The sequence below is a fragment of the Bos indicus x Bos taurus genome, chromosome 3 (assembly GCF_003369695.1).
Source record: "Bos indicus x Bos taurus breed Angus x Brahman F1 hybrid chromosome 3, Bos_hybrid_MaternalHap_v2.0, whole genome shotgun sequence".
Lineage (NCBI taxonomy): Eukaryota > Metazoa > Chordata > Mammalia > Artiodactyla > Bovidae > Bos > Bos indicus x Bos taurus.
The window spans coordinates 120,217,899-120,240,439 of NC_040078.1; the positions used below are offsets into that span (position 1 = coordinate 120,217,899).

The 22,541-nt window shown below is 61.8% G+C and overlaps 1 protein-coding gene across 2 annotated transcripts in view; it reads right to left on the reverse strand.

Annotated features, from left to right (window-relative positions):
* Positions 1-2,785: 2,785 nt before the first annotated feature.
* HDLBP (high density lipoprotein binding protein) overlaps positions 2,786-22,541 on the reverse strand; it is a 58,999-nt gene continuing 39,243 nt past the window's right edge. For both annotated transcript variants that reach the window (XM_027538176.1, XM_027538177.1), the window contains exons 6-28: positions 19,263-19,469; positions 18,801-19,016; positions 18,178-18,384; positions 17,948-18,055; positions 17,143-17,247; positions 16,791-16,869; positions 15,378-15,517; positions 14,628-14,732; positions 14,393-14,506; positions 13,580-13,666; positions 13,315-13,446; positions 11,075-11,293; positions 8,575-8,796; positions 8,274-8,492; positions 7,828-7,966; positions 6,759-6,913; positions 5,970-6,074; positions 5,667-5,801; positions 4,633-4,776; positions 3,882-4,067; positions 3,477-3,593; positions 3,247-3,375; positions 2,786-3,157 (exon numbers count right to left, since the gene is read on the reverse strand). In XM_027538176.1, the coding sequence (XP_027393977.1) occupies positions 3,071-3,157; positions 3,247-3,375; positions 3,477-3,593; positions 3,882-4,067; positions 4,633-4,776; positions 5,667-5,801; positions 5,970-6,074; positions 6,759-6,913; positions 7,828-7,966; positions 8,274-8,492; positions 8,575-8,796; positions 11,075-11,293; positions 13,315-13,446; positions 13,580-13,666; positions 14,393-14,506; positions 14,628-14,732; positions 15,378-15,517; positions 16,791-16,869; positions 17,143-17,247; positions 17,948-18,055; positions 18,178-18,384; positions 18,801-19,016; positions 19,263-19,469 (3,357 nt within the window). In that variant the 3' untranslated portion in view covers positions 2,786-3,070. The remainder of the gene's footprint in view (positions 3,158-3,246; positions 3,376-3,476; positions 3,594-3,881; positions 4,068-4,632; positions 4,777-5,666; positions 5,802-5,969; positions 6,075-6,758; positions 6,914-7,827; positions 7,967-8,273; positions 8,493-8,574; positions 8,797-11,074; positions 11,294-13,314; positions 13,447-13,579; positions 13,667-14,392; positions 14,507-14,627; positions 14,733-15,377; positions 15,518-16,790; positions 16,870-17,142; positions 17,248-17,947; positions 18,056-18,177; positions 18,385-18,800; positions 19,017-19,262; positions 19,470-22,541) is intronic.

Sequence of the window (22,541 nt, forward strand, 5' to 3'; positions counted from 1 at the left end):
ATGAACTTTATTCCTTGAAGCAATCGGAGGAAAGGACATTCACTCCCGTGTTGGTAGATCTCCTTCTCCAAGTCTTCCCGTCTGTCTGCATGGGGTTGTCTTCAGGACGGGGAGCTTCACGGCACCTGCAGCTGGACTTCACCCACCGCCTGTCTTCGTGAGCGCCCTGCGTCTGCCTCCTCTGAGCGCCGATCACACAGCACCCCCAGCCTTGCCGGCTGCTCACTGTCCTCTGCTCTCTGGCTGCAAGCCCCGCGGCACAGACGCCAGGAGACAGTGTCCACTTGCGACTCCCTCAGGGGAGCGCTCCTCAGGGCGCACAGCACTGTGAAAACGGACACGTGGTTTTTAAACTGCTTGGACGCACTGCAGTCCGCCGAGCTCCTCCCCAGAACTGCCAGTCGACGCCTTCATAAAACCCACAGGTCCGGGCCTCAGGCAGCACCAACTATTTCCTGAGCAGGGAGGGGGTTGAGACTAGGGCAGCTGCTTGCTCACACAGGGTCCAGAAAGCCAGCCGCCTCCTGTGTGTGGGCGGTGGGCTGCGCACGCGTCCTTGTTACAAGACCCACAGGCGTTTTCTCCCAGGTGGTGGTTTCTGCTGTTTCAGACTTTCAAAACTAAACTTCTGGAGACGTCTACCTCCCCGGTGGCTCAGACGGTAAAGCGTCTACAATGCGGGAGACCTGGGTTCGATCCCTGGGTTGGAAAGATCCCCTGGAGAAGGAAATGGCAATCCACTCCAGTACTATTGCCTGGAAAATCCCATGGACAGAGGAGCCTGGTAGGCTGCAGTCCACGGGGTCGCAAAGAGTCGGACACGACTGAGCGACTTCACTTTCTTTCACTTACGGAGACGTAAGAAATCTTGGGCTTGCATGAAGTGAGCACACCAGCGTAACCAGCATTCATACAAAGATACAGTCCTGGTCACTGGGGTGTGGTGCCTGGCAGGGCCTGCCCCCACCGCCTTCCTTTCCCGCCTGAAGTGGTCACACCTTGGCCTCAGGGTCGGGACCCCTAGGTGTGACCTCTTCTGGGGGGCACACCACCATGAGCCTTCCTGACAGCACTCTGCTGTGTGATGCCCCCTGAATGAACACCACTTAGCCATCCTACCTGGCTGCCATCAAACTCTCGTCCCCACCCCCTGGTGCCCTGGAAGGTGTCGGGTCACCGTCTGCCCCCAACTGTGACGCCTCCCAGCGCCCTGGCTCCTGCGAAGCCGTTGGTTCAGGACTGAGGACCCTGTGCCAGCTGGGGGGCCGCACCAAGCATCTGTGGGTGCCTAGTGACCCTCCAGAGCATGCCAGACACGCCTGGTTCCCTGAGACTGAGCTCGGCAGGGCGTGATAAGACGAATCTCAGCACACTGTATCCAGTTTGGGTTTTATTTAGGATTTATAAAATTCCAGTGTCATCCATATTCACGAGCCTTCACACACGTTTGCATATAATCTCCAGATTTCAAAGCTAAGGCCAAGGGATGGATGGTAGCTACGGACACATGTGACACGGAAGACATTCGAAGAGGAGCTGGACACACGTCAGGTGCTCGCAGCCCCGGAGGCCGCAGGGCACAGGCCGGGTCAGCCACCATGTGACCTTCGACCACCATCAGCCCAGGCACAGTGAGGGCCGGGGCTTCGCAACAAACGCACACGCGCCAAGTCTCTCATGGGAAGGGAGCTGACCCGGGAGAGGCCCCGAGACCCTGCGGACAGAGGAGGGGCTCCCAGGGACAGGCACCCCTGGGGAGGCGGGAGGGCACCCTTCTGCCCTCCCCGGCCATCGGCTCCGCCTTGTCTGGGGCCGCACACAGGCCCCGTCGGCCCCACTTTACGGACGGGCATGTTCAAGGCCACGTGGGCCAGCGGGGACTTGCAGTGGGGAGACTACTCTTGGTCTGTTCAGGAAATGCAGTCAAGGTGACTGAGCCTGAGTTAATAAATGAGACAAAAACCCCCCATGGGGTGGGGGTGGGGCAGAAGGTGGGCTAAGCAGTGGTGACCCTCCTGAGGACACAGTCAGCTTCTCCAGGTCGGAGACCACAGACCGGACAACTCAGAGTGGCCCATCACCTCCAGGAGACAGATGGCCCAGGGCCCCACCTTCCCCTTCACCAAGCAGCCTGCCCTGCAGAGACCTGGGGCCGCCGCCTGGACCAGCCCACCAGACTCCTGAGAAGGATCCGGTCCTCCGCCGGCTAGGACGTCCTCTGCACCCCAGGGCCAGCCGCTTACCTCTTGTACATGCGTCTGAGGACGTCTGGGGGGTGGCCTGCGCACTCCCCACTCTGGACTGCAGGGGTCAGGGAGGGCGAGGCCTGGAACCCAGTGGACTGGGGGGCCGGGGGCGGGGAGGGTGGTGGAGCCGGGGGCTGGTGGGCGCGGGAAGCTGAAGGTGGTGCAGAAGAGCAAACAGGCCTGCTGCAGGGTGGGGGGCCTCAGTGGAGGGGTGGGGGTCCCAGCTCCCTCACCCCCGCCTGCGTTCCTCAGAGCCCTGCCCTGCGGCCTCGGCTCTGCCTGTGGGGCTGGGCGGTCTGGGGTGGAGGCCCGACGTGGAGGCCAGGCCGTCTGAGAGACGCCCCCACCGGCCTCCTGGTCCTCGGGCGGCCCCGGGCTCTCGCTTGGGCCAGTGACACCCAGTGTGCACACGGGGCCTCCCCTCGACCCCGGGGTCTGGGTCAGCGGGCTTTCCAGCAGCTGGAAGAGGCGGGTGGTCCTCGCGGAGGACGTCTGCAGCAGGCAGGGGAGAGAGAGGTGGGAAAGGACGAGGGCAAACGTTTGGCTTTTATAAAGTCAAGGAAATTTATTTCCTGAGGTCATGACAGGAAGCAGGTGCGGCCGCAGCTGCGGGCTCTCCCGGCGGGCGGGAGCTTGGCCGCTGAGCGGGGTGACTCCGAACCACGGCCTCCTTAGTGTTCACGAGGTGCCGAGCGCAGGGCCGGGCCGGGGCTGCTGGCTTCGCTGTGAGACCTCAGGGCGGGCGGGATCGACACATACGCAGGGTCCAGCCGCTGGGTCAGAGTGAGATGGACCCTCGCGGGGCAGGTGCTGCTCCTTGGTCATTATCGCTTGGGGCCCCAAGGCAGGGTCTTGGGGGCCACCTGAGCCCCGAAGCTGGGGAACTCCTCGGAGCTGCTCATGTCGGGAGCCTGTCGGGGAGCACACGGCTTCAGGGACAGCCGCCCCACAGCAGCGCCCGGGACAGCACAAGCGCGGGACGCCGGGGCCAAGGCCTCACCTTCTCGCTGCTGCTGGCGGTCCAGGGGGCGTCGCGAACGACAAAGCCCTTGGACGGCGCCTTGGACTCCTCGTGGGCTGGGGGCTTCAGGTACAGCTGCAGTGCCTCGCTGTCCACCACGTCGGCCAGCTGGGGGCACAGGCGGCATCAGTTTGCGGCAGGGGAGCCCGTCCCGGCCCGGGGGCCCATCACCCCGGGCCGTCAGGGCCAGCCGCCCCCGCAAGACTCACGTATTCCTCCTCCAGGTTGAGGATGTGGTCGATGGCTTCCTCCACGTTCTCTGGGAGCCCCGTCACGGTCACGCAGTTGGGGTCGGGCGCCCCACTCTGTGGGAAGCGGATGTCCACCTGGAAGGAGTGCACACAGCCAGGGTGGGCGAGGCCCCGCCGTGCGTGAGCGCACGGCCCCCTTCTAGTGGAGGGCCCCCCGCTCCGGGGGCGCCTGCCATTCAGAGTTCACGCTCCTCCGGACACAGAGCCCGCCGCTCACTGCCCACAAGTGCCAGCTGTCCCCGCTGTGACCCCACAGCACCTCACCACCTGAGCCTTGGGTCTCCGACGGTTTGGGGGTGTGCGGCCCATCTCCCGGCCTGCTCTGAGGATGAGCCGCACTCCAGGCTCAGCTTAGGGACTCACCTTGAACTCATCCATGATTTTGCGGATGGCTTTGCCACGGGCACCGATGATGCGGGCGTGAACGCGGTGGTCTAGCGGGACGTCCTCAGAAACCATCTGTTCAAGCTCACCCACGATCTTCAGGATGGCGTCCCGGGCAGCCTCTGTGTTCTTCTCGTAGCCTGTGATGGTGATTTGGTCCTGGGGCTGAGAGAGGATCTGGTCAGAAGAGGGCACCCCAGGGACACCTGACCGCGAGCACCAGGGGCATGCACCACGAGGGTGCCACGAGGAGCAGGTGCTCACGGCGGGCTGCACCTGAAGGGGAGACCGGCGGCCGGGCAGGGTGGCAGCACCCCCGCCTCCCCCGACAAGGACAGTCGCCACCACGGGCTGAGGGCGCGGGCACAGACGAGCAGACGCCGGACGGCCAGGGTGTAGGGAAGGCCCTCCACTGGAGACTGAGGCCTGGAGAGTAGGTGCAGACGCTGCGGCTGGCACCCCACCCTCAGCCAACGTGAGACGCCAGACCCGAAAACACCAGCAGAGAAAGGGAGGACTCAAAGCAGAAAGGAGGAGACAAGAAACTCCAACTTAAGGCCATGCCCCTCAGAACAGGAAAAAATACTATGACCCGGAGAAGGACACGCCACAGTGCCAAGGACCCGAGCACGACGATGAACATCTGGGCGCTAGACAGGAGCAGGAACTGAGAGCTGCCCGGGAGAGAGACGCCGCCAGGCCACAGCAGGGCAGGCCCCCGGCCCCCTACCTGGCTCCCATCGTCCTTATCAGGAAACTGGATGTTCACGTCATGCTCCAGGCGGATCTGGGTGATCACCGCCCCCTTCCTCCCGATGATCTTGGGGTGGTATTTGGGGTCCACAGTGACACTCAGCTTAAAGCTCCGTAAAGCCTGCCGACGAGACAAGGCTCAGTGAGGCAGGAGCACTTCCACCCCGGCCCTCACCGTCGTCGCCCCTCCATCCTCTGCCCGCGGGCATCGCATCACTCTGCACCAAGAACAAGGCTTGGCTTTGCAGCTGAGCTCTGTGGCCCGCCCCCCAGCAACCGAACCAAAGGCCCGAGGACGCTGCTACCGCGAGCACAGGCCTTCAGGCGGACCGGGCACAGCGCCCGCCCGGCTCCACCTCCTGAGTTTGAGACGCAGTGAGTGTGCAAGCTGGGCTTTCAGGGTGGTGGGACGCGAGCAGGCCCCAAATCCCCAAACCAAACAAGAAGAGCGGACCCACAGAAGGGAACTAAAGTGCACAAGGACGTCCACAGCCAGAAGTTCAGGCTGCGCTCTGGGCAGAGGGGACCCCAAGGCCGGCACCGCGTCCGAGGCCGACCTGAGGTGTGTGAGCTCCTGTCACCCGCACAGTATCCGCAAGGGGCTTCGGGCTGCACAGGACCCGCCTGGCGTCACGCCAGCTCGAGAGGCACAGGGGCTTCTCGCGTCCCCGTCAGCAAGGAGACGGCACCCCGGGTGCTGGCAGGGCTGCCGGGACCACGGGCACACGCTGGGACCTCTCCTGGCACCCGGGCCTCCCCAGCTGAACCCTCCCTGGAAGGCTGGCAAAGGTCTTCATATTTATTTAACACACAGCTAACGACACGAAGTCCAACTGCTGCTGTCTTCGTAAAAGAGGGCCAGGCCCCCGTCACCACCCTCAGTGGGAGCTCCCGGCCCGCAGGACCCTGGGCTGCGACGCAGGGTCAGCCAGCACTGTCTCGGCCGCCCGAAGCCCGGCTGAGGGCCGGCCTGGGTGCGAGGGGCTCGGCCCCGGGACGCCCGGCCCTCACCCGGTCCTCCTGCTCGGCCTGCAGCTCCTTGACCCGCTCCAGCAGCCCCGCCTTGGCCCGGTCCAGGTGTGCAGCCAGGCCCGTGATGGCGATGATGTCAGACTGCAGCTCAGGCGCCGGGACGTGAATGTTCACCTGCGTGGAGACGGGGGCAGGCCTGCTGCAGAGGGCGTCCCTGGGGACACAGCTCAGCCTCGGGATGGGGAGGGTGGGGGGAAGAGCTCAGCTCGGGGATCAGGCAGGAGCACGGCACCCCCTCCCAGCACTCGGCCTCCGGGGAGACAACCTGCAGAGCAGCTTTACCTCAAACTCGTCCATCATCTTGCGTATCCCACTTCCCTTCTGGCCAATGATGTAGCGGTGAAGGTCAAAGGGCACCTCCACTTCAATGGTGACCGGAACCAGCGCCTGCAGGACAGGGCTGGGGTCAGGCCTGAGGGTGGGGGTGGGGAGCTCATGGGCTCAGCAGCAGGCCTCCCAGGGGCACAGGGGAAGAGCCCTGTGGGAATGAGATGCTCTCTAGAACCTTCCATGCTGCCCCAGCTGGGCAGAGCGCCACTCTCCATGTGAAGGGACACGGGAAAGGGTGGGGGGTGCAGCAGCCCCTAGGAGAAGCAGAGCTGTGCAAGCCCAGGGCCTCGGGGTCTGGGAGCCCACAGAGGGGCTGGGGCCACACAGAGGCGCACCCTGATCCTGGCCTCAGAGACCCTAGAGAAGGTCAGAGCGACGGGACTCCGCCCGGGACCACGGCCCCCTCCTGGTGCAGCGCTTAAGACCCCTGTCATCTCTGCAGCCTGCCCGCCCTGGGAACCCATCTGTTTCCCGCTTGTCCTCGCATCACGACAGGACCCTCAATCCCGTCCACGGCGCTGGGGCTCACTGAGTGCTGCCCCTCGGGACCCTGCACACTGCGGGGAGGGGCCAGGGGAGGGGACCGGGGGCAGGGCGGTGCCCGAGCCCCACCAGCTCTGCTTGTCTGTGGCCCCAGGCCAGCAGCTCCGCCCCTAACGAGAGCCCAGGTGCTCAGGTCTCAGATCTGCGCCAGCTCCCTGCTAAGGGCCAGGGGCGGGGCTGAGTGGGGTCCAAGCCCACCTCCAGGGCTTCCTTGGCCGCCTCGCACTTCTCCTTTCGGCCGGAAATGACGATGATGTCGCACCTTCTGGGGGAGCCAGGCTCAGCCTCCTTGCCCTCTCTCCCCTCTGCGGCGTCCTCGCCGTTCTCGTGGACAGCAGGCTCCACGCTGTGCCCTAGGGACATGGAGGAGCAGCTCAGGCCGCGCACGCCCAGGGCCCAGCACCCCCAAGGTGCCTCGGGAGGACGGGATGGGGTGGGGAGCCGGGCCTCCACACCTGCCTCAGGGGCTGCAGGGGGAGGCGGAGCAGGGCCCGCTGAGAAGGGAGGAGACCACCGCCGGGCGGAGGTGGCTTGAGAACAGGACCGAATGGGGACGCGGTAACGCCTGCCCCTCACGTCAGGAGGACAGCACGCACAGTGCAAGCACGCTGGGGCTGACAGCGGCTGGCGGGGTCCAGGGGTTCCACATGGGAACCAGACGTGACCAAACAACCAAAGGACACTCGTGGAGCAAGACAGCGTCCAGGAGACAGGAACACAGACGCAGCCGCCCAAGGCAGCAGCGACCGGGCGGGCGGAGCCCGCGAGAGGACACAGGGGCACACGGCTCTGAGCGCACGGGTCGCACGAGCCAGGCTCCCCGACGCCCCTCGAGTCCTCGTCCTCGCGAGGAAGCCGCGTGGGTGAGGGGTGGGCCTGAAGCCGACACACAGACGACTCAGAAAAAGCGTGCCGCGTGTAAGCCAGGTGGTGAGCGCAGACTCATCTCTACACCTTCCTGTGCAGCTCTTCTTTAACGTGAGATTGTTTCAAAATTAGTGAACATTCGAGTGGAAAACGTAAACGCAACAGATATGGTTGAACTTGTAGCCCAAGCTCTTCTGAGGAACACAGGAGATTCACCTCCTCCCGCGCGGGAGGCTCTCCCGGGCCAGGTCACTAGCCGCTGGGAACCCTGAGGACGTCCGAAGGGCCCTTCATCTCCCTGCAACCACAACACCGCCTGCTCCGACAGGCCAGAGCGACCCTGAGCCTCTGGAAGCCCCCGGACAGCCGACAGGCCCCGCCTCCCCCAGCCAGGACCCACCTGGATTCTCTTCTCTGTCTGGGAATTTAATTTGAACGTTATAGTCCCGGGTGATCTGCTGGATCTTGGAACCTTTAGGGCCCATGACTGATCGATGGAATTTCTGGGGTATGGTGCATTCTATGGTCACCTGGGCTTCCTGGGAGGAGACAGAGCAAAAAAGAGAAGTAAAGCCAAGGTCAGTTGCTCAGGGCCAAGTTCACGGCCACACCACTTCTGCCTCCCTCCCCCAAGGCCACTGGTCGCAGTGGCCCGGGGTAGGGCCACAGGGAGGCCCCCGCCCCGCCGCACAGCCAGGGGCCCTCAGAGGCTGGGCTCTGTCTGCCCTGCTGCGCCTTTTCCCTGGGTCTGACTCCCCACCCAGGAGGGGGCAGGCAGGGGCTGGGCCTGTGAGGGCAGGGAGCAACCGCCCGTCAGGGCCTGAGCCCGCCACGCTGGGGGCCCACCAGGTCCTCGATGATCTCCTGGATGCGCTTCTTGGCCGCCTCCACGCAGTCCTTGGCGCCCTTGAGGGTGACCTTGTCGCTCTGCGTGCCGGAGCGCGGGAAGCTGACCATCACCCCGCCGTACTCCTCGGCGATCTCCCGCAGCACCTGGCCTCTCCGGATGACGAAGTGGCGGTGGTGCTTGGGGTCCACCAGCATGCAGTCTTCAACCACGTTGTCCTGGGGCGTTGGGAAGGGTGCGGCATGAGCCCCCGCCCGCCTGCCGCCCACCTCCCGGCCCAGCCCCGCCCGCCCAGCTCACCAGGTTCTGGATGAGGGCCTCCAGCTCCCGCTGGGCCTCCCTGACAGCATCCTCCTTCCCGATGATGGTGATCAGGTCCTGCTCGCGGTCCTCGGCCGCCGGGAAGACAATGCGCGCCCCGGTGCTGTCCCGCACCTTGCGGATCTTCCCGCCCCCTTTGCCGATGAGGAACTTGTGGTACTCGGGCTTGGCGCGGATGTCAACTGTGAAGCTTTTGGTTTGCTGCACAAACCAATCCAGCTTCGTTGGCCTGGTGCCGCCTATGCGGCCCCAGGGACAGCAGGGTGGGGGAGTTCTCCTCACACTGCCACCAACGACCTTCCAAACGGGGCTGCTCAGGTCTCACCGCGGACACCCAGACCAGGCAGCATGTGCCTTCCCTTCCCTGCACGAACGAGAACCCCAGTCCTGCCCCCAACAGCAGCCTGCGCCTCTGAAAGCTGTTCCCACCTCCCTCTGCAAGGGGACGTTGCGGGGAGGGCTGCACCCGCATAGCAGGAAGCCCACAGCCTGCCCAGAACATCTCCAGGCCTGGGCAGCCCCACACCGCCTGACCCCAGCCGACAGCGCCTCGTCCAGTGCTCACTCCCAGGGCTCCAGGTGACCCATGCACCCAGCTCAGAGACAGCCAAGCCAACCAAGGCCGTATCTGACCATGGAACCAGAGCCCAGGAGAAGTCCCGGACCAGTGACCTTGCTGAGCGATCCTCTGGCAGGGGGTCTGCAGAACTCAAGAGGACACTCCCCCAGGCAGACAAGCCCACAGTGGGCACTCTTTCCTTTTTCTTGTCGTGAAACCAGCCCCCAAGCTGAACAGCAAATAACTGAATTGTTATCTGTAAGTGCTGGTTTCACAAAACACCACTGAAAATCTTCAACTTTTCAGACACTTAAACAGCAGCATTTAAAAAAATCTAAGAGTCAGGGAGCCCATCCCTGCAACATGATAAAAGGGTGCATCATCCCCAAGCAGGCCCACCCTAGAAACTCCAGGGTGGTCAGACACTAAACCAGCTTGTATTTATACCAGAGAAAGAAAAACCAGGCAAGCATCTCAACAGATCCCACACCTATTCCTGATAAAGACTCTCTGCAAACCAAGCACAGAAGGGACTTCCTCAGCTGGAAGAGCTGCCAAAGACCCAGCCCGCCTCACGGCGCGGCCAGCCAGCCAGGCTGTCTGCTCGCCACGCTGCCCAACAGCACACGGGCACAAGCAGCACCATCAAAGGAGACACGCAGGCGCGTATCAGCAAGGAGGACTGCAACCGCCACCCACAGACGGTGTGCTTCACAGAGAACACGCGTCAGAGTCCACCAGGAAAGGAGACACGCAGGCGCGTATCAGCAAGGAGGACTGCAACCGCCACCCACAGACGGTGTGCTTCACAGAGAACACGCGTCAGAGTCCACCAGGAAAGGAGACACGCAGGCGCGTATCAGCAAGGAGGACTGCAACCGCCACCCACAGACGGTGTGCTTCACAGAGAACACGCGTCAGAGTCCACCAGGAAAGGAGACAGGCAGGCGCGTATCAGCAAGGAGGACTGCAACCGCCACCCACAGACGGTGTGCTTCACAGAGAACACGCGTCAGAGTCCACCAGGAAAGGAGACACGCAGGCGCGTATCAGCAAGGAGGACTGCAACCGCCACCCACAGACGGTGTGCTTCACAGAGAACACGCGTCCGAGTCCACCAGGAAAGGCGCTGGCACTAACAAGCGGGCTGCAGGCCAGAAGCACGGCCCGGACGCAGAACTCCAGTCTACGCCTATAAGCGCCACGAACGGAAACGCGTAAAACAGCACCATTTATAATTCCACTAAAAGTCAAAAAAGACAAGCCAAACACAATGAACAAGATTTTCATGCTAAGAATGACACAGCACCAGTGAAAAATCAAGCAGTGTAAACCCTGGAGGACCCAAACTGTCGGGGTGGCAGTCCTCTGGGATCTGATCTTCAGACTCAACACAGCTCCAGTCGGGATCCAAGACAGACTTGCCCAAGACACTGACAGCCTGGTTCCAACGCACACGGGAAGGCAGAGAGCCCGGAGGAGCCGGGGCAGTTTCAACAAGCACAACGCTGAGGGCCCTGAGCTACCTTGCGGCAGTCACCCCCTGGCGTGCTGCTGAGACAGCGGAGGCCAGAAACAGCCGCAGGGGTGCTGAGACAGAGGGGCAGCGCGCCCGGGTCAGCGGAGGCCGAGAGGCGGTGCCTGGCGAAGGACATTTCTGAGTGGGGGTCCCACGAACGTGGGCCATTAACCCAGAACTACACGCGGAGACTTCCTGTACGCAAATCATACTCAGGAGGGAAAAGCCCCAAATAACGAGCCCAACAGCAAGTTTTCTCCACTGAACATGCAGGCCTCCAGCCTGGAGAGGCCCTTCAGGAGACACGCGCGTGTGCACAGATGTGCTCCCACCTGCCGCAGAGACAGGCTGTGCAGGCCCCCAGCGGGACGCGAGGGCAGACCGCCACGCTCGGCGCTCACCTTCTCCTCTGCCAGGTGCAGCAGCTGCTTCCGGGCCTTCTCCACGTCCGAGGATGGGCCCCTGATGACCACGGTGTCGCTGCCCGAACCCTCCACGGGGAAGTGGATGTGGACCCCGCCGCACTCCTCCATGATGGAGCGGATGAGGCGGCCCTTGGTGCCGATGAGCGAGTTGTGCAGTCGTGCGGGGATGGACACCTCCACCTCGGCGATGTTGGCCTGGAGTCACATGCAACACGAGGGAGCCTGTGAGGCCAGAAGGGCAGGCCCATCACAGAGCCCCAGGGCCGGCCTGCCCGAGCGCCCTGTAAGCCAGGACCCTGCCCCGAGTCAAGGCGGGACTGCGCTCTCCTCCTCCGGGCACATGGTGAGATGCTGGAGGCAGAGCCAGCAGCCCGCACCTGGCCCTGCTCCCGGGCAAGTCCCACACCAAGGACGCAACGCCGACTGTCCAGGGGGCCCTGCAGGCTCACGGTGGGATGCGCAGGGGGTGGGCAGCCGGAGCACTACAGGCTCACGGCGGGATGTGCAGGGAGCCTGGCTGCGCTGGGGAAGCCACTGGCTCTCGACTCGGCACTGTGACCCCACCTGACAAGTCTAAACACCAAACCCGAAAGGAGCAAAGTGCTGTGAAATAACAAAGCCTGAAGACGCGTCACAGGAACGCAGAAAACACCTATTATACACCAAAGTAAACTTCGTAATATCTGGCATCCCATAAAAACAAACAGAAAAACTGGGCATGAAAAGAAATGAGAAAAAACGAGCCATCACGGGGATGAACAATGGAGAACAGCCCGAAATGAGACAGAGCCAGTGGCCCAGGACACTGAACAGCTATTTCCACGACGCTGCACGTGGTCCAGAAGCCAAAGGCAAGGCTGATGGTGTCAGGCATAAAACAAAGGGTCGAAGCTGAACTTGCAGAGGGGAGGACGACACGTGCAAAGTGACATAAATCCTACTGACTGTTGGTTTCTCTGGTCGGGTTTTCTTTCTTGGCCATCCTGCACGGCATGTGGGGTCTTATCTACATGCCCCAACCAGGGACTGGCCCGGCTCCCTTTGTACTTGCAGTGCAGTCTTAGCACCACCAGGGAGGTCCCCAAATCCTTCCGCATTTCAGGACAACTCTAAACTCACATATCCAAGAAGTCTGAGAAACTCCAAGCAAAGAAACACGAATGAAATGACACCAGGACACATGAGAACTTGCTAGAGACTGGGATCATCGTCAGACAAGCCAGCAGAGCAGAAACGGCAGGGCGACGCTAGCTGTCTTATGAGCCACACGGGACACACGCAGGCACGGGACAGGACGCCGCCCCTGGCCTGAGGCGTGGAGGCTGCCGGGGGCGCCAGGAGGTGCCGCCACCGCAGAAGGCGCTTCTTACAGAAACGCGCGCTGTCACACCACACAGCCTTCCTATCACCAAGTGAGAGAGGTCAACTGGAAACGGCCACACGGCATCCCAACTGTGTGACGTTCTGGGAAGGCTGACCGTGGGGCCAGCGGAGGCTCAGGGGCCGCGTGGGCTCGAGAGGGAAGTGGTGGGCGGCTGGAGCCGGAGGTACGTCTACGTGCCAAGTACGTGCGTCCGGACGTTTCGTATTATTCGACCCTTCTAAAAGATAACTGGACATTTAAACACAAAAGGTAAGGAAGCGTGTGGGCTTACAGCGTGCGGACAGCACAGCGGTGGTGTGCCCACCGTTCTCAGGCCCTCACCCTGCATTCCAAGCAGCACTGAGTCAGCCGAAGACGCCCCAAACCCTGGAGCAACCACTGACATCACACAGGAAAACAGACAGGCCCAAAGAGGGAAACAGAGCCACGAAACCCCAGCCACAGGCCCGAAGTGGGGGGTGGAGCCACGAAACCCCAGCCACAGGCCCAAAGTGGGGGCTGGAGCCACGAAACACCAGTCGAAAGGGGGCCGAAGGAAATGACACAGACGGCAGACAGCAGCAGCTCCCAGCACGTGGCAGGGCGTCGCCAAAAGAACAGGGCGCAGGGGCAGGGGTGTGTGCAGAAGGACAGTGCACGCACTGGACCCCCAAGGGTGCTGTGGCGGGGACCCCTAGGAGCAGACACACAGTAAAACTCAAACTGCACTCTCTACACCGGCCTTTTCTTGCCTCTCACTCTCTCAAAAAACCCCCAAAGAGAAAGAAAGTGTGGGCTTCCCGGTGCCGGGGACAGGCGGCAGGCTGCTGGCCCGCCCACGCCCGCCCCTTACCAGGTCCTTCTGGATGGACAGGATGCGGCTGCGGGCAGCCTCACAGTTGGCCCGCTTGCCAGTGATGACGATGGTCTCCGAGTTGCTGTTCTCTGCTGGAAGGTCGATTTTGGTGTTGCTTTCTTCCCGAATCTGCAAGGAGAGAGGCCTGTGAGGAGCGATGCCACCTCCCCCCTGGTCCCGCATTAAAACCTAGGCCAGCTCAGGGCAGGGCTCGGGGCAGGGCGGGCAGAGGTGAGGCGCGGGCAGATGCGCCGGCGGTCACCTTTTTAATGTTTGCGCCTCCCTTCCCGATGATGTTCTTGTGGAATTGCTTGAAGATCGGAACAGAAATCGAGTAGCTGTTTTCCACCTTAAAAACCAAGGATGGCACAATAGGTCGAGTGAAGCGACCCTCCCAGGCCCGAAGGCCAGACGATGGGCTCCTGTGACGCGGACAGGCCAGGGCCCACTCCCCTCCCTGTCCGACCCCAAGGTCTGCCAGGAGGCAACTGAGCCCACAGCTGACTGACTAACCAGTGTGCCTGTCCGGCTGCTGCAGGGCCTGGTCAGAGGCCCCCACGCCCGGGGAAGGTGCCCTCACACCCACGGCTCACAGCCTGGACAGGCCCAGAGGCCACAACTCAAGCCCAGGTGTGAGCACGGCACACACGAAGGAGGGTCGCGGGACTTCCCGCCACCCGGCAGCGCCTCCTGAGGGGGTCAAGCTGAGCCCCAGAAAACCGCCGGGAGCCCCCGGGCACTGGCCGCCCGCCCCCTCAGCACTTTCCAAACCACTTCCTCATGATCCAAGTTTTCAGAAAAACGACCAATCAGTAAACGATGCCTCATGCAACTAAGCAGACCCCTCTGCTTACCGGGTATCTGAGGACCCCCCAGGAAACAAAGTAACCTGAACGGCAAGGTGGTCCCCCACTGACCCCCACCGGACACGGAGGTCACAACCCTTTCTGCCGGTCTGAACGCTGAGGGCGGGCCGCCCCAGCACCCAAGCGTGCTCCCTGAAGCGGGTGCGGGGGACCCCCGGCCCCACACCACCCGAGACGCTGTTCCGACAAAAGATGGAAGTGCCCCTTACCAGGTCTGCCACCATCTTCTGCATGTATTTTGTGCATTTCTCCACCTCGTTCTTGGGCCCTCTGAGTTGAACAATATCGCTTTTTTGTGCTGGGTCTGGAAAGTTGATGATAACCTAGAACAAATGATCGGGAGGTCAAGTTCGATAATCAGCAAGGACTGGACCCCACAATACGGAGCCCCTTTTCCAACTGCCGATTAGACGGCGGTGAAGGGCGCCGCTGGGGACACTTTACCTCCGGGAATTTGTCCCGAATTTCACGGATCCGTTCACCCTTCTGCCCGATGATTGTGCGATGAAATCTCTGCTCGATGATTAGGTCCTTGGTACGCTCGTTCTCCTAAACACACGAGAGAGCACACTGAGGGGCCCAGGTGCAGCCCCGGGTGTCGCTCCGGGCAGAGCGCCCCACAGGGCCCCCATGGTCTCCACCAGCGGCTGCAGCGCACGCTCTTGCGGGAGCCAGGCACAGCACAAAGCTGAGCGGGGCCCTCTACCCAGCAGCGAGCCCGCAGCACTCAGCCAGCGCATCTGCCTGCGGTTGGGAGCCGGGCCTCCTGCAGAGAGTGGCTCAGACGTTCCCCTGCGTGGACAAGCATGGGAGAGGCTGCAAGCCCCGCGGCCCACAGCCTCCTCTAGGGGCTGGCTCCCCCGTCAGGGGAAACACTGCACAGAGGAGCGAGCAGAGCTGGGACGTGGGGACACGCCACCAGCCAAGCAGCCCCTGTCCACAACACCGGGGTTCCGGATCAGACATGTAGAGCAGGGAGACACCTGTCTGCTCCTGCGTGGAGGCTGCAGCTTGGTCTGGGGGAGGGGAGAGACATTCCCCACTGCCCGCTGTGCAGACAACGCAGGCCGTGAGCCTCAACAGCAGCTGCACGTGGGAACCAGTGGGGTGCCAGCACGCCCCTGCCGCTGGGCGCTGCATCAGGGAAGGCCACGGACCTGCCGCAGGGGCGCAGCGCGGGCTGGCCGGGCTTACCATGCGGGAGGCGAGCTCCAGCAGCTCCCGCTTGGCCTGCCGCACGCCCTGCGGGTCGCCCTCGATGCGGATCAGGCTGCTCTTCTCGCTGTCGGGAGGGATGCGCACGGACACCTTGCACTGGTCCTTGATCCTGTTTACTGGGGACACGGCAGACACCACTGGGCGCAGAGCCACCCTGCCCCGACCCAAGCCACTATCCACAGGCACAAGGGCGGGAGGCCTTCCCGCGCCCCACGAGGAGCCCTGACTGGCCACCACCCAGAGGGACCACACACTGCTGCCTCCCTGAGAGCGTTCCACGCCCAGGGCGAGGGCCGCCCAGCACCCAAGCATGCTGGGCTGGGCGTGGCTGGGGCGTCGCTAATGTGGACAGAGACCACTGTGGCAGCTCATACTCCACAGCTTAGAAAAAATTACTCTCAAAAAGACACAGTAAAAAACAAGCCATGAAACCCAGAGGAGTCCACAGTACCTGAAGATAAGAGCACCCTCATTGATCCCCATGGAGCCACATGGGGGCCACGCTGTCTAGACAGACTTCAGCCCTCACTGTCTGCAAAACCAGTGATTGTTCAGCCCTCCTGTCACCCCGTCAACAGAGGCCCAAGCTCGCCCACCAGGAAACGGGGTCAGCGTTCTGCACGCTGGATAGTCAAGGGAAACCAAGCTCCTCAAAGGGGCGCCAAGCAGGGGCTGTGCACACGCAGACACCCCCGGGAGCTGCCCGCTCGGGGCGGTCTCTGTGGGGCGGGGCTGCTCTAGGCTGGTCCTCGCAGGACAAGAACCAAGGACACAGCAGACAAGCAGCAGAGTTTACATGAAATAAAATCAAGATGAGCAAGTGAACCAGGAGAAAGCAGGGCAGACACCGTAGTGGCCTGTCCTTCCGGGAACAGAAACCAGGAGTCAGCGTCAGGACCTGCTCCCACCTTCTGTGAAGGTGAGTGTGTGGGCCGGGCAGCAGCGACTCGCCCCTGCGGACTCTGAGCAAGCCAGGACCGTACAAGGCAGAGTTCAGGAGGGCAGGTTCACGGGGTGCCCCCTCTCCACCTGCAGCAGGGGTCACAGCCAGGGGCAAGCTGCTCAGGGCTGCAGAGCACCGTGGGGCCGCGCAGTCACACTGAGGGGAGGCGTGGGTTTTGAACCGTGCCCAACACCCGTGGACGCGGGCAGACCGCTCTCTCGGCGGCTGCCCGCTGGCCCACTCAGGGCTCGGTCCTCAGCTGAGGCTGTCCGCCCAGCAGGCGTGTGGTCAAGTGGCGCCTGCGAGGGCCCTGGCGGGCAGAGCCCAGCCCTGCAGGTCTGGCTCAACGTGACGACACGGCCCCAGGCACCTTCAGCGCTAGCCTCGGGGGGCCCTGTCCAAGGCTCTGCACGGGACCCCCCGGCAACCTGGAGCCCCCCACTCACTGTTGGCTCCGCTCTTCCCAATGAGATGTCTGTGAAACTTGTGGTCGATGTTGATCTCCACGTAATCCATCCGGTTAATCTGCAGGGGCACACAGAGCAAGGCTGTGGACACTGAGTCCAGGACACGCGCCCAGGTCTCCCCACAGATAGGCAGGCCACCACGACCGAAGTCTGGAGGCCAGCGGCTGCCACTGCCCTGCTCCCTCAGCTGCAGGGCCCCCAACGCATCCTCCTTCTGGGCGCGGGCCCTCTCCCTGGGCCGTCCTGAACTCCGGGCCCTCCCCGGCCCTCCGAGGCCTTGATGGCTGTGCCTGCTCGGCCGGCGCTCGGGGTGCGGCTGGGGACCCCTTACCAGGTCCTTGACCATGGCCTCGATCTGCTCCTGGGCCACGCTGACATCCTCTGTGGGGCCTTCCAGTGTGATCCTGTCCTCGCCCTCCGTGAACTCGATGTGGACCTGCCGCACCAACACGCGTCCAGCTGTGAGGACAGCACGGCGCAGAAGCCCCTCCGGAGCCCAGGCTGCCCTCGGGGTCCGTGGCCCACCCACAGGCTCCAGAACAGGTTGGGGGAGGGGGTGTGGGGACTACTGTGGCTTTGGCAGGAACCACCCTGTGCCAACAGCAAGGCCTCCTGCGTGTCACCAGAACCACTGCAGGAGCACCCCAACACCACACTGCTCACGCCACCCACCCACGCCCCCTGGCCCGCGGGGACCTGGCCCGAGCAAGACCGCAACGAGACACCACGCACAGGGTCCCTGCCAGGGTCACTAGATCTGCTGCCGCCCCCGGAGCACTGGGACTGGAGCACTGCGGGGCTTCCCCGGGCACTGGGACTGGGGGAGGGAGGGGCCTCCTCCGCCCCCTCCACAGCCCAAGCACCCGCTCTGCGCCATAGGCTTCTCAGACGTAACTACTCACAATCACGACACTGTCACAGCTAAATGAGGTGCTTCTTGAGACACTCTCCCAAAGGAACATGGACATTTGAAAAAAAATGTGTTGTGCTCTCCCTGGTGACCGTGGGCCAGCTGACAATCACACAACAGCTCCTCTCTAAAACCCGCCAGTGGTCTTCAGAGGCACCCAGGACAAAGCGAGTGCCAGAGAGGGGACGACCCCACCCACCTGGCACGGAAGAGGCCGGCCCCTCACCTTTGGCATCTGCTGAGTGATTTTGGCCAGGTTCTGCCCTTTCTTGCCGATGATGAAACGGTGGAGCCAGGAGGGAGCAGAGACGGAGGAGACGGTGAAACTGTTGGCCTAGGGAACCAGGAAACAAAGCCATGAGTCTGCGGAGTCTGCTCCCATGCGCACCAGGCTGGGGGGCTTGCCAGGGTGAGCGCCCCCTTCCCGCCCTGGTCCTCTGACCCCCGAGAGGTCACCTTGGCGTAGACTTCAGTCAGTGCCTGCCCCAGCTTCTCGGGCTCGCCTCGCAGTATCACCGTCTCGGAGGCGCTGTCCGAGGGTGGGATCTCCACGGAGACCCCGGTTCTCTCCAGGATCTCCTGCAGGGAGTTGCCCTTTGGACCGATGACGTACTTGTGCTGGGACTTCTTCACCTCCACTGCGATGGTCGTGGTCTTCTTTTTCTGAGGAGGAGCAGTGTGCACAAGGGTGTCAGCGCAGTGGACAGGACACAGGGCCCCGAGTGCAGCGACTGAGCCCTGTGCGAGGGTGGCGCCAGCCCAGCCCCGGGAGCTGCTTGTCACTGCCCGGGTCCTCGCCTCGGGAAGGTGGCTGCAGAGTTTACATCAAGCTGACTAACCACAGCAACCAGGCAGAGACCAATAGGCCACGTCCTCTTTCCAAAGCAAGGAGCCAGTTTCAGACCCCAGAGCCCACCGTCCCAGGCTCCCTGCTCCCTCAGAGGCTCGGTCAGCTGGGGGCAGGGTGTCCGCCGCAGGCAGGGCAGGGGAGCACAGGCGGAGCTGACCCCTGGGAAGCGGGTCATCTCGAAAAGGCCATGGACAGGGCGGGGCTGGTCTCTCCCTGCCCGGCAGGCTACCTTCTCCTCGTAAATCTTCTTGACGCGAGCCACGGCCTGAGCCAGCTGCTCCTTCTCGCCCGTGAAGACGATCTCGGTGCGGCTGACGCTGGGCGGCGGGATGTTGATGCGTGTCCCCGTCTCCTGCATGATCTCGCTCACCAGCCGGTTGTAAGGCCCTGCGATGAAGGGGTGGAAGGCCTTCTCCACCTCGAGCCGCTCCACAGCACGCTTGTCCTGGGTGGGAGGGGCAGACATGAGGGCCCGCCTGGGAGTGGGGGGGGGGGGGTCCTCTCTCTAACACGCACAGGCGGGAAGGGCAGGCGTGAACACCCAGCTAGGGGTCGCTGGGATCATGCCCACACCGTGATACACGCGCTGCTCACACACAGGCGGGAAGGGCAGGCGTGAGCGCCTGGCGAGGGCTCGCTGGGGTCTCGCCCACACTGGTGCGCGCACAGCACACGAACAGGCCGGCCTCACCTGCTCTGCAGAGATGAGCAGCACCTCGTGGCGTGCCTTCTCGATGCCCTCCTTGGTGCCCGTGATCCTGATCTGATTGCTGGCGTCATCCGGGCGCGGGATCTGGATCTTGGTTGCAGTTTTTAGCTCCAAGTCTTGCAGTTTCTCTCCATTTTTGCCAATTACAAAGCGATGGTGCTCTTTGGGAATGGCAACGGTTGCTGAAGCCTACGGCAGGAAAAGGACCAAAGAAAAAAACACTTGGAGGCTCCGGAAAAGCGGCTTTTCCACGGCACTCTCCCGTGTAGGGATGCCCGTCCCACCGCCTCCCGCCTCCCCGGCCTCAGGCCCTGCTTGAGAACAGGCTCAGCTGAAGTGTCACCTCTGGGCAGCGGGCCCCAGGGAGTGTGAACACAACCGGCCTCCCAGCTTCAGCTGTTGATTCTCTACCCGGCCCAGCCCCGAGCCTGTTTCCATCACGGTGGTGCCACACGCCAGGCAGGACGTGGCCAGAGAGCAGGGACATGCTGACTAACCAGGTTAGCTGCTGTTTCTGCAGCAGGATGCTCTTTCTGTCAGACATGAGCCCTGCATGTAGTTATACACTCTTCCTCCCTCTCTCTCACAACCGGTTAAAACAGACAACTCGTGGGGAAAGAAAACAAAAATAATCGAAATCCTCAAACTGCCAGAAGTTCAGCAGCTTTCTGAGGTCAAGGGAAACTCTGGGAGGAGACAGAGGTGGCCACCCTTTCCCTATCTATACCGAAAGCAGTCATCAATCAAGAGGACTGTGAAAAAGAAAGAAGGAAAAGCACGGTGTAGGGTTCCCGACACTAGAGCAGCAGGAAACCCCAGAGCAGCCAGCCTTCCTGCTCCTCCAGGGATTGCATCTCAGAGCAGAGTGTGCAGCACTCGCAAAAGGAGCGTTGGACTCTATCACAGGCAATAACAAGATCCTCACTTCGCAAATGGCACAGAAGGTGGTGAGCAATTGAGGTTTATTCTAAAAATGGCTCAATATTAGGAAATCAATTTATATAATTCATTGTGTTTCTAGATCTAAGAAGAGAAAAACCAATCAAGTCTATAAAATTTAAATCCTTCCGTGACAAAAATTTGCATAAAAACAGAAACCAAAGAATATCTATTTTTAACACAAAGCACACACGCACGCTCAACCCTGAAGCTGTGCTTGGGGGAGACGTGTGTGTCAAGGCCTGCATGCCCACCCCCTGCCCAGTGTTTCCCTCGAGAGGAGACATGAGAAAGCAGAGCAGATGCAGGCTGGACAGGAAGAGGCGCAAGACTGCGCACGAGGGAAGGCGGAAGGAACCACGACCTCACCTGACTGGCTGGGACAGGAAGAAAAATTAGCTCTAACTCACACTGACAACACGTGGTTAGAAGACGCGACAGGAAGACCACCCGTCTCAGCGGTCGGGCACAGAACAGAGGCGGCGGGATGTGTGCCCCCCAGGTCAGGGCACAGCCCTGGGGAGTCTACCACCGCTTGGAGCAGAGAGCCGATGAGCATGCTCGCAGGGCAGAACAGAAGGGGACAGAAAGGACAGGACATCCTGGAAGCACCCAGTAGCTGCCCCCAACGCTGCCGTCTACAACCACGGCCACTGATGTAAACACCACCAGTGCACGGAGAGACGGGCCAGCGCAAGATCCAGGGACAGGCCCAGGGCGGCACGGAAGCGCAGGGCGCGATGAGACCTGCCACTGTGGGAGAGCTGTTCATCCACACAAATTCCACACAGATCAGGAAGGGAAACGTAGCAACGTCTTTATAGTCATCTAAAAAATAAGGATAAACTTCCTTACAACCCTAAAGTAAAAGGAAACCTCCCTGCTGCCGCTGCTGAGTCGCTTCAGTCGCGTCCGACTCTGTGCGACCCCACAGACGGCAGCCCACCAGGCTTCCCTGTCCCTGGGATTCTCCAGGCAAGAGCACTGGAGTGGGTTGCCATTTCCTTCTGCAATGCACGAAAGTGAAAAGTGAAAGTGAAGTCGCTCAGTCGTGTCCGACTCTTCGCGACCCCATGGACTGCAGCCCCACCAGGCTCCTCCATCTGTGGGATTTTCCAGGCAAGAGTACTGGAGTGGGGTGCCATTGCCTTCTCCGGGAAACCTTCCTAGCAACAACTAAAAAAAAAAAAAACTTAATGAATTTGACCACATAAGAATGAAACTCACACAGCAAAACATACCAAGATCAAAACACAGACGGCAAACAGGACACCGCTGGTAACATACATTTCTGATGAAGGGCTTCCGGAGCATGCCCGGCCAGATGGACAACTCGAACTTGACAGCAGGGGGAGGAGGACAGATCGCGCACAGAGAAAAGGGGAACTAAGAGCACTCGCAGCCTTCCTTCAGCGCCCGAAGCCGGAGCACCGGGCGGCCCCAGCAAGGCTGTGGGCAGGCCAACGGAGGACACGCACACAGCGCCGAGGAGAGGGGCGTCTGGCTGCTTCAGCAAAACTCCAGACGAAGGTACCCTCTGGGCTGGCCTCTCACTGCTGGGAAAGCTCCCCCGAGACACGGTGGGCAAAACAGCAAACCGCACGTGCACGCACTGCTTGACTGGGACCCAGCGCCACGCGCCCGCGCGCACCCCAGCACACCCGGGCCCACGCGCCCGCGCGCACCCCGGCACGCCCGCGCGCACCCCGGCACGCCCGCGCGCACCCCGGCACGCCCGGGCCCGGCAGCGGTCTGGCGGCAGGAGCCACGGCCCGCCGCTGTGAGCGCCACGGGACCCACTGCACCGGGAAGCAGCCTCCTGCCTCAGCGGAAGGACACACCCACAAAGACCCAGCATGGCCACCCAGCAGGGTGAACAGGGCCAGGGGGCCTTATACGGTGCTGACTTGGCAATCACAGGTTTAAGTACTTTAGAAAAAACTGAAAGCTTCCCAGGTGGCTCAATGGGTAAATAAAAAAACAATCTGCCCGCCAATGCAGAAGACCCAGGACGCGTGAATTCAATCCTTGGGTTGGGCAATCCCCTGGAGTAGCAAACAGCAGCCCACTCCAGTATTCTTGCCTGGAGAATCCCATGGACAGAGGAGCCTGGCTGGCTACAATCCATGAGGTCAGAGAGTCAGGCACAACTGAGCATACACGCTTAAAAAATGAAAATAAACTAAAAACAAATGAACCTAACTATGTATCCAGATAAAAGCACAACCTATGTATCAAGATGATAGCATAACCTTGATAGAGAATTACTCCAGTGATCTCAAGGCCCAAACATCTTCCATCTTAAATAGACACTTGAGTTTG